General features: G+C 54.2%; 5 protein-coding genes across 5 annotated transcripts; 2 read left to right on the top strand and 3 right to left on the bottom strand.

The window, feature by feature from the left end:
- Positions 1-2: 2 nt before the first annotated feature.
- GMORB2_3319 (Translocon-associated protein (TRAP), alpha subunit) lies at positions 3-886 on the top strand (the record flags this gene model as incomplete). The annotated part of the gene is made up of 3 exons (XM_035465295.1): positions 3-65; positions 134-585; positions 640-886. The coding sequence occupies 3 exons, from the start codon at positions 3-5 to the stop codon at positions 884-886; spliced, it is 762 nt and encodes a 253-aa protein (XP_035318844.1).
- Positions 887-1,127: 241 nt separating this feature from the next.
- Positions 1,128-4,113, bottom strand: GMORB2_3318 (recyclin-1; the record flags this gene model as incomplete). The annotated part of the gene is made up of 2 exons (XM_035465294.1): positions 1,128-3,949; positions 4,023-4,113. 2 exons carry the CDS (start codon positions 4,111-4,113, stop codon positions 1,128-1,130), a joined length of 2,913 nt encoding a protein of 970 aa, XP_035318843.1.
- Positions 4,114-5,054: 941 nt separating this feature from the next.
- Positions 5,055-6,906, bottom strand: GMORB2_3317 (aspartate kinase; the record flags this gene model as incomplete). The annotated part of the gene is made up of 4 exons (XM_035465293.1): positions 5,055-5,152; positions 5,249-6,480; positions 6,714-6,733; positions 6,829-6,906. The coding sequence occupies 4 exons, from the start codon at positions 6,904-6,906 to the stop codon at positions 5,055-5,057; spliced, it is 1,428 nt and encodes a 475-aa protein (XP_035318842.1).
- Positions 6,907-8,419: 1,513 nt separating this feature from the next.
- GMORB2_3316 (uncharacterized protein) lies at positions 8,420-11,194 on the bottom strand (the record flags this gene model as incomplete). Its single annotated transcript, XM_035465292.1, has 4 exons — positions 8,420-9,987; positions 10,046-10,332; positions 10,411-11,089; positions 11,185-11,194. The coding sequence occupies 4 exons, from the start codon at positions 11,192-11,194 to the stop codon at positions 8,420-8,422; spliced, it is 2,544 nt and encodes an 847-aa protein (XP_035318841.1).
- Positions 11,195-13,173: 1,979 nt separating this feature from the next.
- On the top strand, positions 13,174-13,960 carry GMORB2_3315 (receptor expression-enhancing protein 5/6; the record flags this gene model as incomplete). Its single annotated transcript, XM_035465291.1, has 4 exons — positions 13,174-13,227; positions 13,367-13,582; positions 13,656-13,777; positions 13,843-13,960. 4 exons carry the CDS (start codon positions 13,174-13,176, stop codon positions 13,958-13,960), a joined length of 510 nt encoding a protein of 169 aa, XP_035318840.1.
- Between the last annotated feature and the right edge of the window lie 3,268 nt (positions 13,961-17,228).

Here is a 17,228-nt window from a genome sequence, read left to right as displayed (position 1 = left end):
TCATGCTCTACAAGCCGTCCGTTCTCGCCATGCTGGCGCTCCAGTTCCTCGGTGCTCTGGCCCAGGTAAATTGAAGCTTCTTCTCGTCGTTATCCAAGACACCATCGGCTAACCCTACCCCTCTACAACGCAGGATGCTGCTGAGCCCGGAACCAAGCAGACCGAGTTGTCCGACCTCAAGGCCGACGTGAGCACCTCGTTTCCCGACGCCGACATCTTCGGCGTCAAGCTGGTTAATGGCCGGCCGACAACGGCCCTGATCGAGCTGGCCAATAGGGACGAAAGCCCCGTTCAGATCGCCTTCGTCTCCGGCTCCCTCTTCACAACCAGAGACGTCTCCGACGACACGCCTCTGTATGATACTATCCTGCGCAACTTGACGGCCGTCCAGCAGCAGGTTGTCGTCCCTGCCGGCGAGTCAAAGAGCGTACCCTACTCTTTCTCCGTCGACATGCTGCCCCAGGACGTGCGCGTGCGTCTGGTAGCCGTCGTCACCGACAGCAAGGGTAACGTCTTCCAGGTGGAGGCTCACAACGATATCGCTGCCATTGTCGAGGCTCCCATCAGCTTCCTTGATCCTCAGATGTAAGATGTACACCCGCTATTTTTATCAATGCCTCGGTGCTAACATGTCAACAGCATCTTCCTCTACCTCTTCATCTCGGCTACCTTTGCTGGTATCCTCTACTTTGTCTACAAAACCTGGCTCGAGACCTTCTTCCCCTCCTCGGCCCCTAAGCGTTCTGCCCATGGCGCTTCCGCTCCCAAGAAGTCGGATGAGACGGCCGCCACCACCGCCACCATCGATGACAGCTGGATTCCCGAGCACCACCGTGCCCGTCCTACCGCTCGTCGTGGCAAGTCTGCCACCAAGGGCTCTGAGTAAAGAGGGGCTATTGCCAAAGCAGTGTACTACTACTATCTTGTATGCAAATCGCTTATAGCATATATCTTTGCAGCATGAGAAAACAATCAAGATGGAATGAAATGCTGTATTCTTTTGCCCGGTTCTCCCTTTCATACGCTGCGTGTCATGAATGTAGTAATAGTAATCATGGGTTCTTCAAAATCAAAAAGAAAATCTGGGATAAAAATGAAAGAGGAAACAGAAAGTGGGGTATCAACCTTCACATGACAAGGCAGTCCAAGCCGTACATGGCCCTCTCGACGCTCTTACGCACATGATACCAGTCTGCCCTCCTCTGGGCAAACTCGTAGACCTCCTCGGCGCGAAAGATACCCCCGAAGCGATCGCCGTCGGCGATGACTGTGGCCATCTCTTTTGCGTGACCGGCGTCGATGAGGTAGATCTGGCTCAGCTCGCGCAGGGCGCGGAAGTAGGCCAGCAGGTCCTGGTTGCGCAGGGTGCGCACATAGTCAAAGTATAGGTTCATGTCTGCGATGAGCTTGACGGCGCCGTCGGTGCTGATGCGCTGGCGCTTGAGGTGCTTGCAGATGGCGGTGAAGAGACGCAGTCCGACTTCTGCGTTGAAGACGTCGAGCATGGACTTGTCCGTCGTGCCCACGAGCATCTTTGTGTGCGACGAGACGAGCTCGACGATGCGCTTGGCCGTCGGGGTGGGGCCAGTGTCCTCCAGGTCGAGACCCGGGTTGGTGAAGACGGACGCACGCTTGTCGCTCGTCGACGCCGACGTTGCTGCGGACGATGTTCCGCTGCCGGCGGCGGCGACGGCGGTTGTGGTAGTGCCGGCGGGGTTGTAGTCCGTTGGGAGCTGCATGGTCCCGTTGAGGTACTCCACCTCATCCATGAGGACGTCGATGCCCTTGTTCAGGCCGGCGGCCACGCTCTCATCCAGCATCTGCTCAAACTTCTTCTTGGCCAAGCCTGAAGGGTCTAGGAAGTCGTTCTTGTCGGCAATCTTGGGCCCCGTGAGCTGCTGCTCGTAGAAGACGTCAATCATCTGCGAGATCAGGTCACCCACGTTGACCAGCTCGATGAACGTCACCAGCGGGGCCACGCCCGCCGCGTTGTGCTCGCTGACCTCGCGCGGGTTGTAGTGCGACAGGTGGTCCACGGCCCGCGCGAACCCGCTCCTGACGTGGTGCTGGCCCAGAATCCGTAGCAGCACCACAAACATGTTGGAGCACTGCTCGCGCGCCTCCCCGCCCACCTGCCCGCCCAGCTGCATCAGCAGACGCGCCCGCCCCAGGCTCGCCTTGGCCGCGTGCACCAGATCCAGCGCCACCTCGATGCTGAAGAGCGACTTGATGCCCTCGAGCTTGGATGCCATCAGCGCCGCCTTGGCCGCCAGCTCGTCAGTCGGTGCCGACGCCCCCTGTAGCGGATTCTTGCGTCCTACGTCTAGCCCAGGCGCCGTCGCGGGTTGGGATAATCGGTTCTGCTGCTGCTGTGCTGCCGCGGCGGGACCATTCGAGGCCGTCTTGGGCGCAAAGGGTGACCCGATGCTGGGAAGCACCGTCACGGGCATCATGACCACCTTTTTGAACGAGCTCAGAAAGTCCTTCTTGTCGGCCGACCGGTTGATGTTGGACATATAGAAGGACTCGAGCGACGAGTCCTGCTCCGACAGTTTCTTCTCCCACAGGTCCACCTGGGATTCGGCGTGCTTTGTGAAGGCGTCGAGCTCCTCCTGGAGGTAGAGGTCGATGTGGGGTTCGAAGACCTGGAGGGTGAATACCTTGGCACGTTCCACGACGTCGTCGATGTTTCCAGGCTTTTGGTTGTTGCTTTTGTTGCCATTGCTGCTGCTGCTGCTGCTGCTGCTCCCTTCTTTCGCATCGAGAGATAATGGTGACGATGGCGGCGTGACCGACTTGAAGAAGAGCAGCGTCTGCTCAAAGACACCAGACACGATCTTTACATAGGCCGTGGCGCTGCGCTCGTGGGCCTCGTCGAACAGCGGGGTGGTGTACTCCATGATGAGGTCGTCCCTGACCCTGTCCAGCAGGGACCAGAAGACGGCGGGGGCCTCTGTGGCGAAGATGCGCTCGACGATGCCTGCCTGCTCATTCACCTTGGCGAGCAGGGTCTCGAAGAAGACGCGCGAGGGCTCGAGCGACACCTCGTCGGGGGCGACGCGGCTAAGGCAGTGGACGGGGTTGATGGCGATGTCCCCGTCGTCGAAGAGCGGGTGCTTCTGGATGAAGACGTCGGCGCCCCTCTTGCCGCCATTGAGGATGTGCAGCACGTGGGCGTAGCGGCGCATGCGGCCGTCGACGTCCCAGAACTCGTACCCCTGCTCGAACTCGCGCAGCACGGCGCCCTCGAATACGCCCATCATCGAGTCCACCTTGCTCACGCGTTCCACGTACCCGTCCGTCCAGTCAGCGCGTGCGAACCGCCGCAGGTTGGCCAGCATCTGCGCCTGGCGCTCCGGGTCGCGGAACGCCTTGAACACCACGGGCTCCGTGTGCGTGCGTGACCGTACCAGGTCCGAGTAGAACGGGTTCAGCGCCCCGTGGATCCGCCCGTACTCCCCGCGCGCCCCGCCCCGTACGCTGCGCACCCGCGAGAACACGTCCAGGTACCCCTCCGGATTCTCCCCCGACCCCGCCGCCGCCGCTGCCGCTCCCGATATCTCCATCGTCTCGAACCCGTCGCGCAGCTCCGATGTGGCCCTCCTCCTCACAACAGCCTGCTCTTGCATTTGCAGCTGCAGCTGCTGCTTCTGCTGTTCCTCTGTCGCATCGAATAATGCCGGCGAGGGCGGTGCTACTCCGTTAGCAGCGGCGGCGGCGACTGCTCTCCGCTGCTGTTCCTGCTGCTGTCGTTGGATGGCCTCCTTCCTCCGTCGTATCGACTCGTCGAACCTCCTGCGCGCCTCGGCCTCGTCCCAGCAATCCATGGCCTTCAGTCTTGATACCCATCTCGTGTCGTCGTATACCATGTCCTTCATCCGTCGGGATGTACGGGCGAATCGCATCTGGTCGGAAACGGGTAGGTAGTCAAGGATGCTCACAAGGATCTCTGCGGGGGGAGTCAGGTCTCGTTTTCTTTCTTTTCAGGCATAGAAGGGGTAATGAAGGGTGAGGGGACACACCAGCTGGTAACCTCGCTTTGACGTCGATCATCTCCGAGGCCTTGAGGGCCGTCAGAATGCCACCACCCCGATTGCGGGACGTCTTGTACATGGTGGGCGGTGCGGGAGGGGTGGAAGGGGAACAGATAATAGCTGTTCTGTTCCTGTCTTGTTGTATTATTATTGTGTGTATATTTTTCAGGCGCTGTTGCATGCCCCGTCTGACATGAATCGGTGCATCATTAAGAAGTAGAAAGCCCAATGTCGTCGCCCCTCTCTCTCTTTCTTTCTCTCTCTCTCTGCTCTCTCTCTGCTCTCTCTGCTCTCTGTGTGCCCGGGATTGTTGTGGAGTTTCAAGGTCGAGAGGGAAGCTTGCTGCGGCAGACGTCTTGGTGGGATGGCGGTCTGTGAGTGGATGGGCAATCATTATTACGGAGCTGGCTCTCCTCCGCATAACTCGTAGTACATGTAATCTGTATATACTCGGATAGTGCTGCTGCCCCCTCGCCCCTGTTTTGGCATCAGACTTGCCCACATCCACCAACCCGCAATGTTACTAGTATTTAAGAGTGTATTACTCTTTCATCATTGAAAATTCTCGGTATTCTTGCAAATCGTGGCAGGCGTGATTTATCCTCTTCTTGTTCATCCGCTGGTAAAGTGTTCACTGGGTAGAGGAATAGCACAGCAATGCAAATAGTCTCCTTCTTCCCCTCTTCCTCGAGATCTAATAATACCTCGAAGGTGAATTTTTTGTTTTGTTTCTAACAAGATACCGAGTCAAAAAAAAGCCCCAATACTCCATGCGAGGGGAGAGGGGAGAGGATATCGATGGTGGAGCCATTGAAAATGTGTCTCTCCTTCCCTATATATATATCTCTCTCCCTCTCTCGCCTCTGTGGCCCATAACCCGCATTTCTTCTCCCCTTAGTTGAGAGAAGGCAACGGTTATCGTTAGGGGGGAGCTTCATAGCTTGTATCCCCTGCTTCCGAGCCGAGATAGATGATGTCTAGTGATACGCCTTTTATTCCATATACGGATGAGTCGCTCGTTTAGTCCAGGAAAGTAAACAGGTGGGTGTGCAAGACGTTCATGGCCCTCGTGGCGTCTTCGGCGGCAATGACGCACGAGATGTTGATTTCACTGGCGCCTGTTTATACGATTAGCACGATGGATTACACTCTTCCTGGCATGAAGGCAAAATATGGGGAAGGGGGGGTGTAGGGAGAGGGGGGAGAGAACGTACCCTGAGAAATCATTTCAAGATTGACCTGGTGCTCTCCCAAGGTAGAAAACATCCTCCCGGCAATGCCCTTCATCTGGCGCATCTCGGCACCGACGAGGCTGAGGATGGCCATGTTGGACTGTATCGAGACCTCGCCGACCTCCTCGAGCTCCTTCTGCGCCGCCGAGATGTTGCTGAGCTGCTGGCTGCTGGAGTGGATGGCGAGGGAGACGTGGACCTCGGAGGTGGAGATGAGGTCGACGGATACGGCGTGCTTGTCGAGGATAGAGAAGACGCGGGCGAAGAAGCCGTGGGAGATGGACCGCTTGTTCGAGTGGATGTTGATGATGCTCATGTGGTCCTTTATAGTGACGGCCGTGGGCCTCTTGGGCTTAGCGGGGGCGCGCGGCAGTGGGGGCGCGCCGACGCCAGTACCGTCGGCGTCCTTGGGCATGACCAGGGTGCCGTTCCCGCGCGGGTTGTTGACGTTCTTGATGCGGATGGGGATGGGGGGCTGGGCGTGTATGACCTGGTCCATGGTGAGATGGTGGATGACCTCGGAGCCGTAAAAGGTGAGCTCGGCGGCCTCCGAGGGCGTGATGGACGACAGCAGCGACGCCGTGGGCACCTTTGTCGGGTCGGCAGTGAAGATGCCGTCGACCTCTTTCCAGATCTGCAGCTCCCTGGCCCGGACGCCGACGGCGCACAGGGCGGCGCAGAGGTCTGTGTACCCGCGCCCGATGTCGCCCTCCATCAGGCTGCCTGGGACGTTACCGAAGAAGCCGGTGACGACGGGCACGCACGTCTCGCAGGCGGCTATCTTCTTGGCGAAGACGGCGGCGGCCAGTCGATAGAACTCGGAGCCCAGCACGTGCGACGAGTCGTTATGGAAGACTTCGGACAGGTCGACGTACTTGGCCTCGACTCCATGCGTCCTGAGCAGAGCTGTCATGAACAGGCAGCTGAGCTTCTCGCCGAAGCTGATGACGCGGTCCTTGGAACGTGCATTGATCTCGAGGTTGAACCGCTTGGCCGCGGCGATGTACTCGATGACCTCCTGGCACTCCTTCTTGATGTCCCCGATGAGCTGGGTGCGGATCCGCTCATCGGTGACGTAGGCCTCGCTCGCAAAGATGTGGTCATTGCAGATGTCGAGCATCAGCCCGTTGGCGCTCTCAACCAATGCGGCCTGGTCATCTTCCGTAACGCCAGCCATGTTGACGGCCTTGAGTTTCTCGTAGACACCGAGAAGGCTGTTTCCACATTCAGCATGTGGTGTCTATGGCGATTGACGAATGTGCAACTCACCGGCTGGTAGTACCCTCTGCTTTCTTCCCCGTGCTCCTGGCTGAGCAGACGACAATGACTCTGTTCTTAGAGAGACTCGCCCTGTTTGCATACGTCAGTTCAACTCCCTTCTCCTCCCTCTCTCCGGACCTTCATCCTTTTGTCGGGTCCGGCCCTCGTCCTGACAGTAGACACATACTTAACAATATCACGGGCAATCTGCAAGACAGCGGCTCAAGATGTCAGCTCAGTAAACCCAAGTCCCTCACCCCCCTCCCCCCCTTTCAAGAGGCCACTCATCTGCGAAATCTCACCTTTTCCGGAAACTTTCCCACACTCGTTCCACCGAATTTCTGAACCACCCATCCCAGCTCTGGTGAGTTGCCGTGCATTTCGAATGAATTCCTCTCTTTTTTGGATCTCGCCACACAACAAACAGCCTCAGCCTCTCCCGGCTACGCGCGGGATTTTGAGCGACTGAGAAGAAGAAGGAGAGGGTGTATGTGTCCAGGACTGAGAAGGAAGAGAGTTGAGTATAAGCAGGATAGAGGAAAGAATGTGAACGTTATTGTTTTCTCAGATCGTGAGTGCAACTCGTACGTCTAAAAGTCAGGTCACTCGAAGTCCCAGGTCCCAAAGTCACACTTTTTTTTTTTTCACTCTCTTATTAGTCTGCCTCGCTCCTTCCCCACCGATTCAGGAAACGTACTTTCCCTTACCATTGTTCTGACTCACCAACATGCTCTGACAGACAACGACAATATCAAATATGAAATCAATCCAATTGACGAATACGATTTTTATTTTGTTCCCTCCTCCACTATAGCACTAATTTCTTCTCTCTACTACAGTACTACAGTACTCCGTCTCACTACTACTACTACTACTACTACTACTACTACTACTACTACTACTACTACTACTACTACTACTACTACTACTACTACTACTACTACTACTACTNACTACTACTACTACTACTACTACTACTACTACTACTACTACTACTACTACTACTACTACTACTACTACTACTACTACTACTACTACTACTACTACTGGTATTACTTGGTAGTAACATCGACCCCGTTCTGATGGGCTACCCAGTGCTTGGTATTATTAACCCGATGCCGGCATTGGATCGGGGTACGTACCCCACGTATTCCCATGACTGGAGTGCTTTCCCAGCTCCGTAAAGCGACATCGATAAATGACACGAACACGGCCATATTCATTCAGTACTACTAGTATCACGACGGCTCATCAACATCATTACATCTATCAAACTCATAACAAGCATATAGCATCAATTGGATTATATATAGGAAGAAGTGAAGCCAAAAAAATAAACAATAAAGGACCAAAACCAAACCCGAACCCCAATGGTTCGTCCAAAGCACATACAAAGAACACCCCATACCCAAATCCCTGTGATTACATTAATAAGAAAAAGTTTGGTGTTTTTTTATCTCGTGCTTATTTTTTCTTTCTTCTTCGCCTTCTTCTCCAAATAAGTAATAGTAGTACTCCCCTTTCAACCCAGGATATCTCTCCAAAAGCCCAAAGTGAACAAAACACAAAACAAAAGGGGGTCAACATCCCTTTTGCCTGATATTTCCGTGAAAGAAAACAAAAACAAACAAAAAAGGAAATTTTCATCTCTTCGTCCTGTTGCAACGGTCCTAGGTGGGGGGGCATGATAAAAAAAAGAAAGAATAAAGAGAAAAAATGTGTTCCCATGTACTCGTACAGGGGGAGAAAAAGAAGAGAAAGTGGTAAACGGTAAGTTGGAACATTTGAGACATTTTGAACGTAAGAATACTCCCCATCCCCTCCCTTTGAACCGGTTGCACAGGTGGTATAATATACACACCCGAAACGATGGACACAGGCAAGATTGAACGCCTACTCTGCCAGTTCCGAGTTTTCAACCCCAAAGGTGGTGTACTTGTCCATGGGCAGGTCAGTCTCCGGCGTACGTATCCCTATCCCACTATCCTCGGGCAGGTCCCCCGCCGCATCCAAGACCGGTTGCTGACTGGGCTTGGGGGGGAAAGGGGCGCGATCAGAGTTTCCCGGCGACGCAACCGCTGTGGAGGAGGCATTGTTGATGTTTTGGATGTTGTTGTTGGCAGTGAGTGGTCGGTCCTGGGAAATATCCATATGGTCCATCGTCATCGACTGATCTGCTGAGCGTCGGTCTGTGAAGACCTGCTGCTGCTCTGATGCTGTCGCTGCTGCCGTCGCTGAAGCCTCTCGCGTCTCTCGACGGAGTGACTTCGTTCGGAAGAAGCCGCCCACCTCGGCAAGGAACCAGACCATCTCGTCAAAGAAAGTCTTGGCTACCCACCATGCGCTGAAGCTTGGGCTCTCGTAGATGGTGAGATCGCGCATCACGGCCGAGCCTACGCGCTCCACGCACCACGCAATGTCCGCGTGCGAGGCGTAGGGGAACTTGGAGGGGAGGCTCATCAGGAACTTCCTCCACCGTTCCACACAGGAACCTGCGTCACTGCTGCCGTCACCTCCGACTTGCGCCGAGTTGAACAGGCTAAAGGGGTCCTCGTCGATAGGCAGCGTCTCCGGATCGACGAGGTCCTTGATCGCGTCGCTGAGGAGCCACACGGTATCGTCCATGCCCTGCGTCGGCACGCACTCGGCAATCTTGTGCGGGTTGATCGTCTTGACCCAGTCCGCAAACATCTGGTCCCTGTTGGCTCCGACAGCCATCGAGTTGGCTGCAGCGTGCGCCGTCAGGTTCACGCGCAGCATACGCTCGAGGATGCCGGCAAATATTGTGGCGGGGCCCACCTTGGCCTCGATGACGTGTGCGGGCTGGCCGTGGAAGGCGTCGCGGATGTGGCTCACTAGTCGCGTGGCAATCGTGTGCATACGGTTGATGACGGGCTTGGGGATGGCCTGCAGTGACAGCTGGACGACAAGTCGGGTGAGGCGCTGGTAAAGGACCACGTCGCACTCCTCAATCCACGGTGCGATACTCGGGTTGGCGAACAGCTTCTGTACAGGCATCGTCAGGGTGCCGTGGAAGGATGTGTAGAGGTGGAAGAAGTTCTTCTCCCTGCAGTATCGGAAACTCTCGATGATGGATGTGCACTGCGAGCGGTAGAGGGCGACCAGAGACTGTGCAGCGTCTTGATCCGTGTTTGGGGGAAGGAACGGTCCTATCCTGGGCAGGACGACGGGCTCAGACGAGTCGGCAGCCATGTCTTCTTCCGTCATGAATTCAAGCTTGAGGGGCGTCTTGGTGGAAACCGAGTTACCACCATCGGAATTACGAGTCATGTGTAGAGTGTTATATCGGCTATGTATTCGCGAACCGCGCTTGTTTTGTGATGATGAGCGGCGAGGCCGGCTGTCGACGGGCATCTCGGTTGAGGGAAAGACGCCATGGCCAGTGTCGTCCTGTGTCTGTGCGGGAGCGGTGCTGCACGGAAAGGTTAACGAGGGCTGCCCTGCGTTCGCCATGAATGAATGGAGATGGGGAAGATATTCACTTGAAGTCAAAGTCACCAGTGGGCACCGCCGTGTCGGGTGCGGGGAGTGAATTGCGAGGTATCTCATCGACCAGCTCGGGTGGTGGCGGCTCACGGAGATCAAAGTGGCAGTAGTGATACTTAGACTCGCCCCTAACACCCAGTCGCCTCGTCTTGATGGCCGGGAACACGACGCGGACAAGCTTTCCGAAGCTGGCGGGATTCAGGACCATGACCCTATCGTCTGAGCATCGCGACGCGTACATGTGGTAGACCCGGCCACGGGGGATCGAGTTTTTGCTCTCGACGCAAGCCGAGTTAAGCCTGGAAGAGAGAGAGGTGCCATGGTCAGCTATGGACGGCACGGTATATGTGATGGATCATGTTGCTTCTGCTACCCACCAGAGCATAGCATAGAGTTGACGCTTGCGCTCGGCCTGGGGGCCGCGCTCATTGCCACGGAGATCCTTGGCGACATCGTCAAGAGGGCGGCCGCGGTTGGTCGAGAATAGATCACGCATCTCTCCGTCGTTGTTGGCATTGGACTTCTTTCTCGAAGGTTTTCCAGACGCCGTATTGGCACCCACAGGGTCGACAGGGGTCTGGCTAGCAGACATATCTTCGTGAGCAGCCATCATGCGGGCATCCTCGTGCCCCCAGTTGACTTGGTGAGCAGGATGATGGTGCTGCGGCGGGACCTGGTGAGGGTTAAAGGCCATATGTTGCTGCTGCTGCTGCTGTTGGTGGTGCTGCTGCTGCTGCGGGTGCTGATGCTGATGATGTTGCGGGTGGTGAGCCATGGGAGCTCCCATGGCGTCAGCCATGGCATAGTCGCCGGCGGTGGCCTGCATGTGCGGGATGGCCTGGACAAGCATGTCCTCGGGGCCTATGGGGTGCTGACCCTGCTGGGCAGCGGCGTGGTGGTGATCCTGCCATTGCCCGGCGTAGAGACCAGACATGTCGGCGAAGCTGGCATGGTCGAGGTTTGGTTGTGTTGTGACGCTGTGGGCCGACGTCGTCGACGCTCGGGACTGTGGACGCATCTTGGGCCGGGCAGAGGGATGCGCAGTGGCCGAGTCGACTGCGGGGATGATGATGGTGAGAATTGATTGAATTTGGCAAGACGCGAGGGTGGGTTTATTATTAAGGGGAAGAGAAGGTGAGGGCAAGGCTTACCTTGCTGCATAGTTAAATTATGGCGGTGTCGTAGAAAGGTGAGAAGAGATGAGGGAACGGGGTCTTCGGTTACTCCACAACAAACATTGCCTGTGGGCTTCTGCTATGTTTTTTTCCTTGCGCGCCAAAGACAACAAATAATACGCAGACACACGCCAGGTCTCTTCTCGGGCGTATAGAGATGGGCAATATTACAGAATAGGAAAGAGGAAAAAAAAGGAGAAAATGAGCGTATAGAGACGCCGAATGCAGGGGTTCGAGCAGGGCTTGCAATATCGGGACGTGGACGCGCTATGAATCGTCGTCGAAATGCAAGCAAAGTCGCTTGTTGTGGTTGGAGTGTTTTTCTGTTGCGAGGCCAACGGGAAGAGAAAGGAAGAGGCGAATGCCATACACAGTGAACTGGTGTGTTGTGAATTTGTTATAAGCGTTATGTAAGCCGGCACGCCCCTCATGACCGGAAATTCCGGTCAGCCCCACACAATGTTTTTCGCCAGCCACAAACAAAGGACTGGTGGCTGGTGCTGTGGCCGGTGACGCTCTGTACATGTATGGAGATGCAGTGATGTTATCGAGTCTCGTTCGAGTCTTGAGTATTATCACCAGGAGAATGGTGAGCATCCATCTAATACTAGTATTTGTAGAGGCACATATCCGTAGAGTATTGCCCTCTGTCCTGTCCTGTCCTGTCCTGTCCTGTCCTCTCCTTTGTCCATCTTTCTGACACGCTGCCCCCCAAATGTTCCCCGCTCCACCGTCTGGATCGTTTATGACGGGAGAGCAGATTGCAGGCAAACATGAATGAGACCTCGAGAGACGGGTAATAACGGTAAAATGACCCCCCTATTGAATTCTCATTCTTCGAGTGCGCAGGCAGGACATGATAATAATAACAATGTCATATCAGACCGGATTACTACCACATTACTACCTACCGATGCTCGTAGTAATACTACTCATACTACAGATTACTCCGTACAATCTACCTACCATTCACGCTCGTACTACCGGTAGTATTTATTACCTGGAGCCTCCTAGAACTCCCTCCCTCTCGGTCAGAATTCCTGGCCAAGACGCACAGGCCCTCGGAGCTGGTCCGCAGACCTGGCCCAAAGCTGAGGCCCTTCCTGTATAGGTACACATGTACATATGTACGAGTGCTCGTAGGGCCTCGGTCTACTCATCCTCGTAGAGCGTATATGTAATCTATATACTCCTATGTAATGAAATTTCACAACTCTATTGGGTGTTATTACCGAGCTACTTCGTGCTCGTACCTTCATATCTTGTTTCCGATTGAAGGACGACCACTGGCACCGGCACAGTCCTGCAAACTGTCCACTGTTGGGGCTGAATGTACCGGAAGATAGCGTGGACCCTCGCCCCCTCACCCTGGGACCTTGGGACCCGCGGGGGGCGCATGTACCCCGGTAAGCAGAGAGATCGATGGTACCATTCAGGTTAACATGATACACTGGCTATGTGCCCGAACAAAGTATACGGTACTATATCACATACAGTGAAGATGGTGATGGTAGAGGTAACCTCAACCTTCCAAGTTGTTCCCACCCTTGATGACGCCGTCTCAGAGCCCAGTCCCAGCAGGCAGTCGCACAACCCACGTCCCACCCACCCACGTCAGTTTCCTCTCTCCCCCCCAAAGCAGAAGCCTCCCTCCCATTCTGAACACGCTGGTTTCTCATCATCCGACAGAGAAACCCATCATCACCCACAAAGGTTTTCTTTCCTCTCCCCCTTTCCCTCTTTCTCCATCTCCCCCCTCATCCATTCTTCACCCTTTTTTTTCTCTCTATCCATCTTCCTCGCTTTACATAAAAACTATATAGCAACAGCCAGAACTCGCTACACCCCCATAGCTGCAGTTCTTTCATTACCCCTCTCGCTCACGCACACACACCGCACATCCCGGTTAACCCTTAGCTCCGCCCACAAACGTAGCTATATCGTCAGCTATCAATCGCAGCAACAATGTCTTCGGCTCAGGAAAAGGCGCAGAACTACCTCGGTGTTCTCGATAAGGAGGTGAGAAGATGTTCCCCGGGAGGACGACGCATGGGGCTTGTCCAGCCTTTTCAATGCCGTCATCGTCCCACTCGTCTTTCGTGCCCTTGCAATGGGAAAAGTTCCGTCATCGCTGACCGCCGCCTTTCCGTCGCCATAGCTCTCCAAGTACCCTGTCCTTAACAACCTCGAGAAGCAGGCTGGTGTTCCCAAGGCCTACGCCGCCCTCGGAGCTGCTGCTCTCTACTTCCTCTTCATCGTCTTCAACATTGGTGGACAGCTCCTCACCAACATTGCCGGCTTCATCATACCCGGCTACTACTCTCTCAACGCCCTCTTCAGCTCATCCTCTTCCGATGACACGCAGTGGCTGACTGTAAGACCTTCTCCCATCATAGAAATGGCATCATTTGGAGCTTCGCACAGCTAACTTGCTGTCCGTTCAATAGTACTGGGTCGTCTTCTCCGCCTTCACCGTCCTGGAGAGCCTCATCAGCATCGTCTACTGGTTCCCCTTCTACTTTGCTTTCAAGTTTGCCTTCCTCCTCTGGCTCTCCCTCCCTCCCTTCTAGTAAGTTCCTCCTCATAGCCCATCACTATGAACAAGACTCCGACAGCTGGCTAACAGCCCAACAGCGGCGCCCAGATCATTTTCCGATCTTTCCTCACTCCCACTCTTGGCCGTTACTTCGATGCCTCTAGCCGCTCGTCTGGCCTCCGCTCCAAGGCCGACGGTATCAGCAAGTCTGACTAAATTGATCGCTTCCGTCTTTTCCTAGCCCGCTCCAATTGCCCGACGACCACTCGGTATCGAGCAAGATTGGCCAGAGAAAGAGGCAGCTAGCTCCCAGCTCCGAGAAGCTAGATCAGAGCGATAGGACAGACAGATGCTGTCTCCCCCTTCCCCCACATACACAGTTTAACCAGAGAGGTACGATAGAAAACGAGCTTTAAGAGGTAGTGCATTGTTGGAAGATGACAGTTGGAAATCCTGGAGGGTATTATTATTAATACTAGATGGGTGGTATATGACAGCTGAACACAGGTTGCTCAGGTTTTGTTTTCTTCGCTGCGTTTTGGATCTTGTATTCCATGTTTTTTCCTGTTTGCAACGGCAAGTAAACGACTGAATTATTACTATCAGTAGTTGATGATGCAATGAAACACATGCTTTTGGGGGAAACGCCTTGATGACCATGGCTTCACATGTTGCTCCCACGTGTTCAATCCATTTGCATAAACACCAGTACCCCGGCACCTTGGGCCCATGTCATGCGTCGTCCGTGTCGCGTGCACTCTTGTTTCTTTATTCTTATACGAGTAACCCGTACAGCAGTACGGAGCACCCACAGAGCTCTGTTCAATGCTCTGTTTAACGCTCCTACTAATACTAAATAATATTACATGTACTCTGCAGTATGCACCCAGCTTAGTACGGGCAGTAGGATGGTAATCTCAGTAGGACTGGACGGGAGCTTGCCGTCTTCCCCACGTCATCTATGATTTCACTACAAGCCCCCCCCCTCCCTCCCTCGGCTGAGCCCGGAATGCTACCCAAGTAATCAATAAGCCGCCTTCCAAAAATAGCGAGGGTGCGTACCCTGTGCTCGACTTTTTCGAGGAATGTTGAAATATGAGCTCAATTTCGGGTATTATTAACAGTATTATTACATGTAGCTGTTTCTATCACCTACCATAATAAATAAGGCCCGAGACTTTGTTTACGATATGCTGCAAGTCTGTGATTCGTGTTGGACCTCCCGTCTACATCGCTGGGAGGACTACAGATTACCTTCATCAGTAGAATGCCTTCCGCATCTCCCATAGTAAAGCCCCAACAATTGATATGACCCGGTGCCCCTATACTGCACAAGCACCGTCGGCGATTCTAGAGAAGTTTGGCGCATCAAACTTGAATGTTGCTAAGAGTAGAAAGCCGCATTTCTGAGATTTTCCGAAGAATTCGTGCGAATGTCGCTGAGCAGGGTGGGGGGAGTTGGCAATTCACACAGTTGCGAGCAGTTTCACGGCCTGTCACTATTGGCACAGCTGCGATGATCAGTTTGTCGGGTCGGCGTCTTCGTGGGGAGAGGCAGCTGGTGACAGACAGATGCCAGCTGTGAGGCAGGTGATCTCTCATCTGGCAGGCAAACATACAGGTACAAATTCTTGCTCGAGAGAGCTTCTTGGGAAGACCTCTCTTCAACCCATCGACCGTCGCCGCCATCGTACCGGCTCTCTTAAGCCGACTCTATTTACCATTTGTAAGTACTGGATATTAAATCTTGACCCCGAGCTTGTCCATGGTTGCATGCCACGTTCACCATTTGATATCAGGCTGGACCAAGCAAGTACTAATGCAGCAGCAGTAGACCTGTTGTGGAAGGACGTCCCTAACGTCCCCTCTGGGAAGGAGCTATGGGGAAGGAGCTACATACATATATACACATCTACGTGGCACAGGGTATGGAAAAGACCTTCTGCCCTCACTTTCGTTCCCTGTTGGTATTCGTGACGCTGGTCCCACCATCTCCGTGATCCCCGTCGCCGAGAGACGCTACAAGACCGACTGTTTGAGGTGCAAGCGGCCAAGCATGTTGCAAAGCAGTCGCTGGAAACGACCGACAAGACATACGCCGAGTGGTACAACATGCATCGTATGCCGATACGCTTCTAAGTCGGCGACTAGGTAATGGTTTCCACAAGAAACGTAGAGACAACGAACCAGAAGAACCCAACAACGAACTCCCAGAAGACGAGTATGAAGTTGAAGCCATTGTTGGACACAGGTTCGATGAAAAAAGAAGACTGTACCTTACAAAATGCGTGGGTTACGATGAGCCAGATTGGCCTACGAAAACAGCCTTCACGGACCCCAAGGTCCCAGAAAGATACGACGAATCGGTGGCACAAGACAAGGAGCGGACGGGGAATCAACTGCATCTCAGGAACCCCTATAATAAGATCCTCGCAGTACCAGGTCGGCGTAACGGACAGCAACAAGCCGCAGAAGACCAGAATCTGGCTACTTCTTGCGAAGTACCAGCTTGTCATAATAAATGTATGTCTTTAGAGGAGGGATCGGTCCGCCCTAAAGAAACAATCAAACGTCAGTCAGGATTATATAAAGAGATGAAAAAGGAACATACAGGAAGACGAGCCGCCTCAGCATCAACCGAATACCGCTCAAGGACCAGCTCCTCCAGCTACATGCACATGTGCAGGGGACATTGGCGGGCGACTACCGGTCGAAATCGTCGGCCAAGGGAATGCGCGCAACTCTCGGCCGCTACAGGTCAATCCTTCCGTGCACTTTCAGAACGATACTTACAGCTTATTGTAGCTTGATCGCCCTAGCCCGGTGCTCCAGTTGAGGTGCCCCGCCTTGGGTGCATTCGTTCCGCTGCGTCAGGCAAGGAGACGGGGAAGTGCATTGCTAGCGCTGGTCGCGCAAGGCGTTATCAGCAACAACGAACATCATTGCTCAACTCTCCTCAGTTCATCTCAGCCTTCCATGTTGCGGTCCCTCCTGGAGATCCTCCCCTGAAAGAGAATGAGAGAGGAGGATCTGACGAGAAGGTAGAAGAGAGAAGCAAGATCAAGGCACACCACGTAATTTGCTGCACTGCTTGGTGCATCGTGTCCTTGATCACAACCTTGTGAACCCTGTCGCGGAGGGACGTTACATGGTATTAGCAATTCAACATTAGTATCTGTTCAACCGCGCGGGCGGATACCAGTCCCGGAAGAACTCGTAGAGACGAACGTGCGTCTCAAAGCGGCAGGCGAACCGTCGCCGAAACCCATCACTAAGTTGTAGCCCGTCGGCTCTCGAATCAGCATACCGACCATCTATCGGCTCCTCGAAACACGATACAACCTAGACTAGGCCGGAAGCTCTAAGACTCTCAAGGCTCGGTAAGCAAGGCCATAGTGAGAGGCGAAAGGACAAAGGCATTCAGAAACTATAAGGATATGTAGCACCACCTGATAGCTTGACGTTGGCCCCCCCTTTGAGATGA

This window comes from Geosmithia morbida (assembly GCF_012550715.1).
Source record: "Geosmithia morbida isolate 1262 chromosome Unknown scaffold_17, whole genome shotgun sequence".
Lineage (NCBI taxonomy): Eukaryota > Fungi > Ascomycota > Sordariomycetes > Hypocreales > Bionectriaceae > Geosmithia > Geosmithia morbida.
The sequence above is the reverse complement of the archived record's forward strand: the minus strand, read 5'-3'. Positions and strand labels throughout refer to the sequence as shown.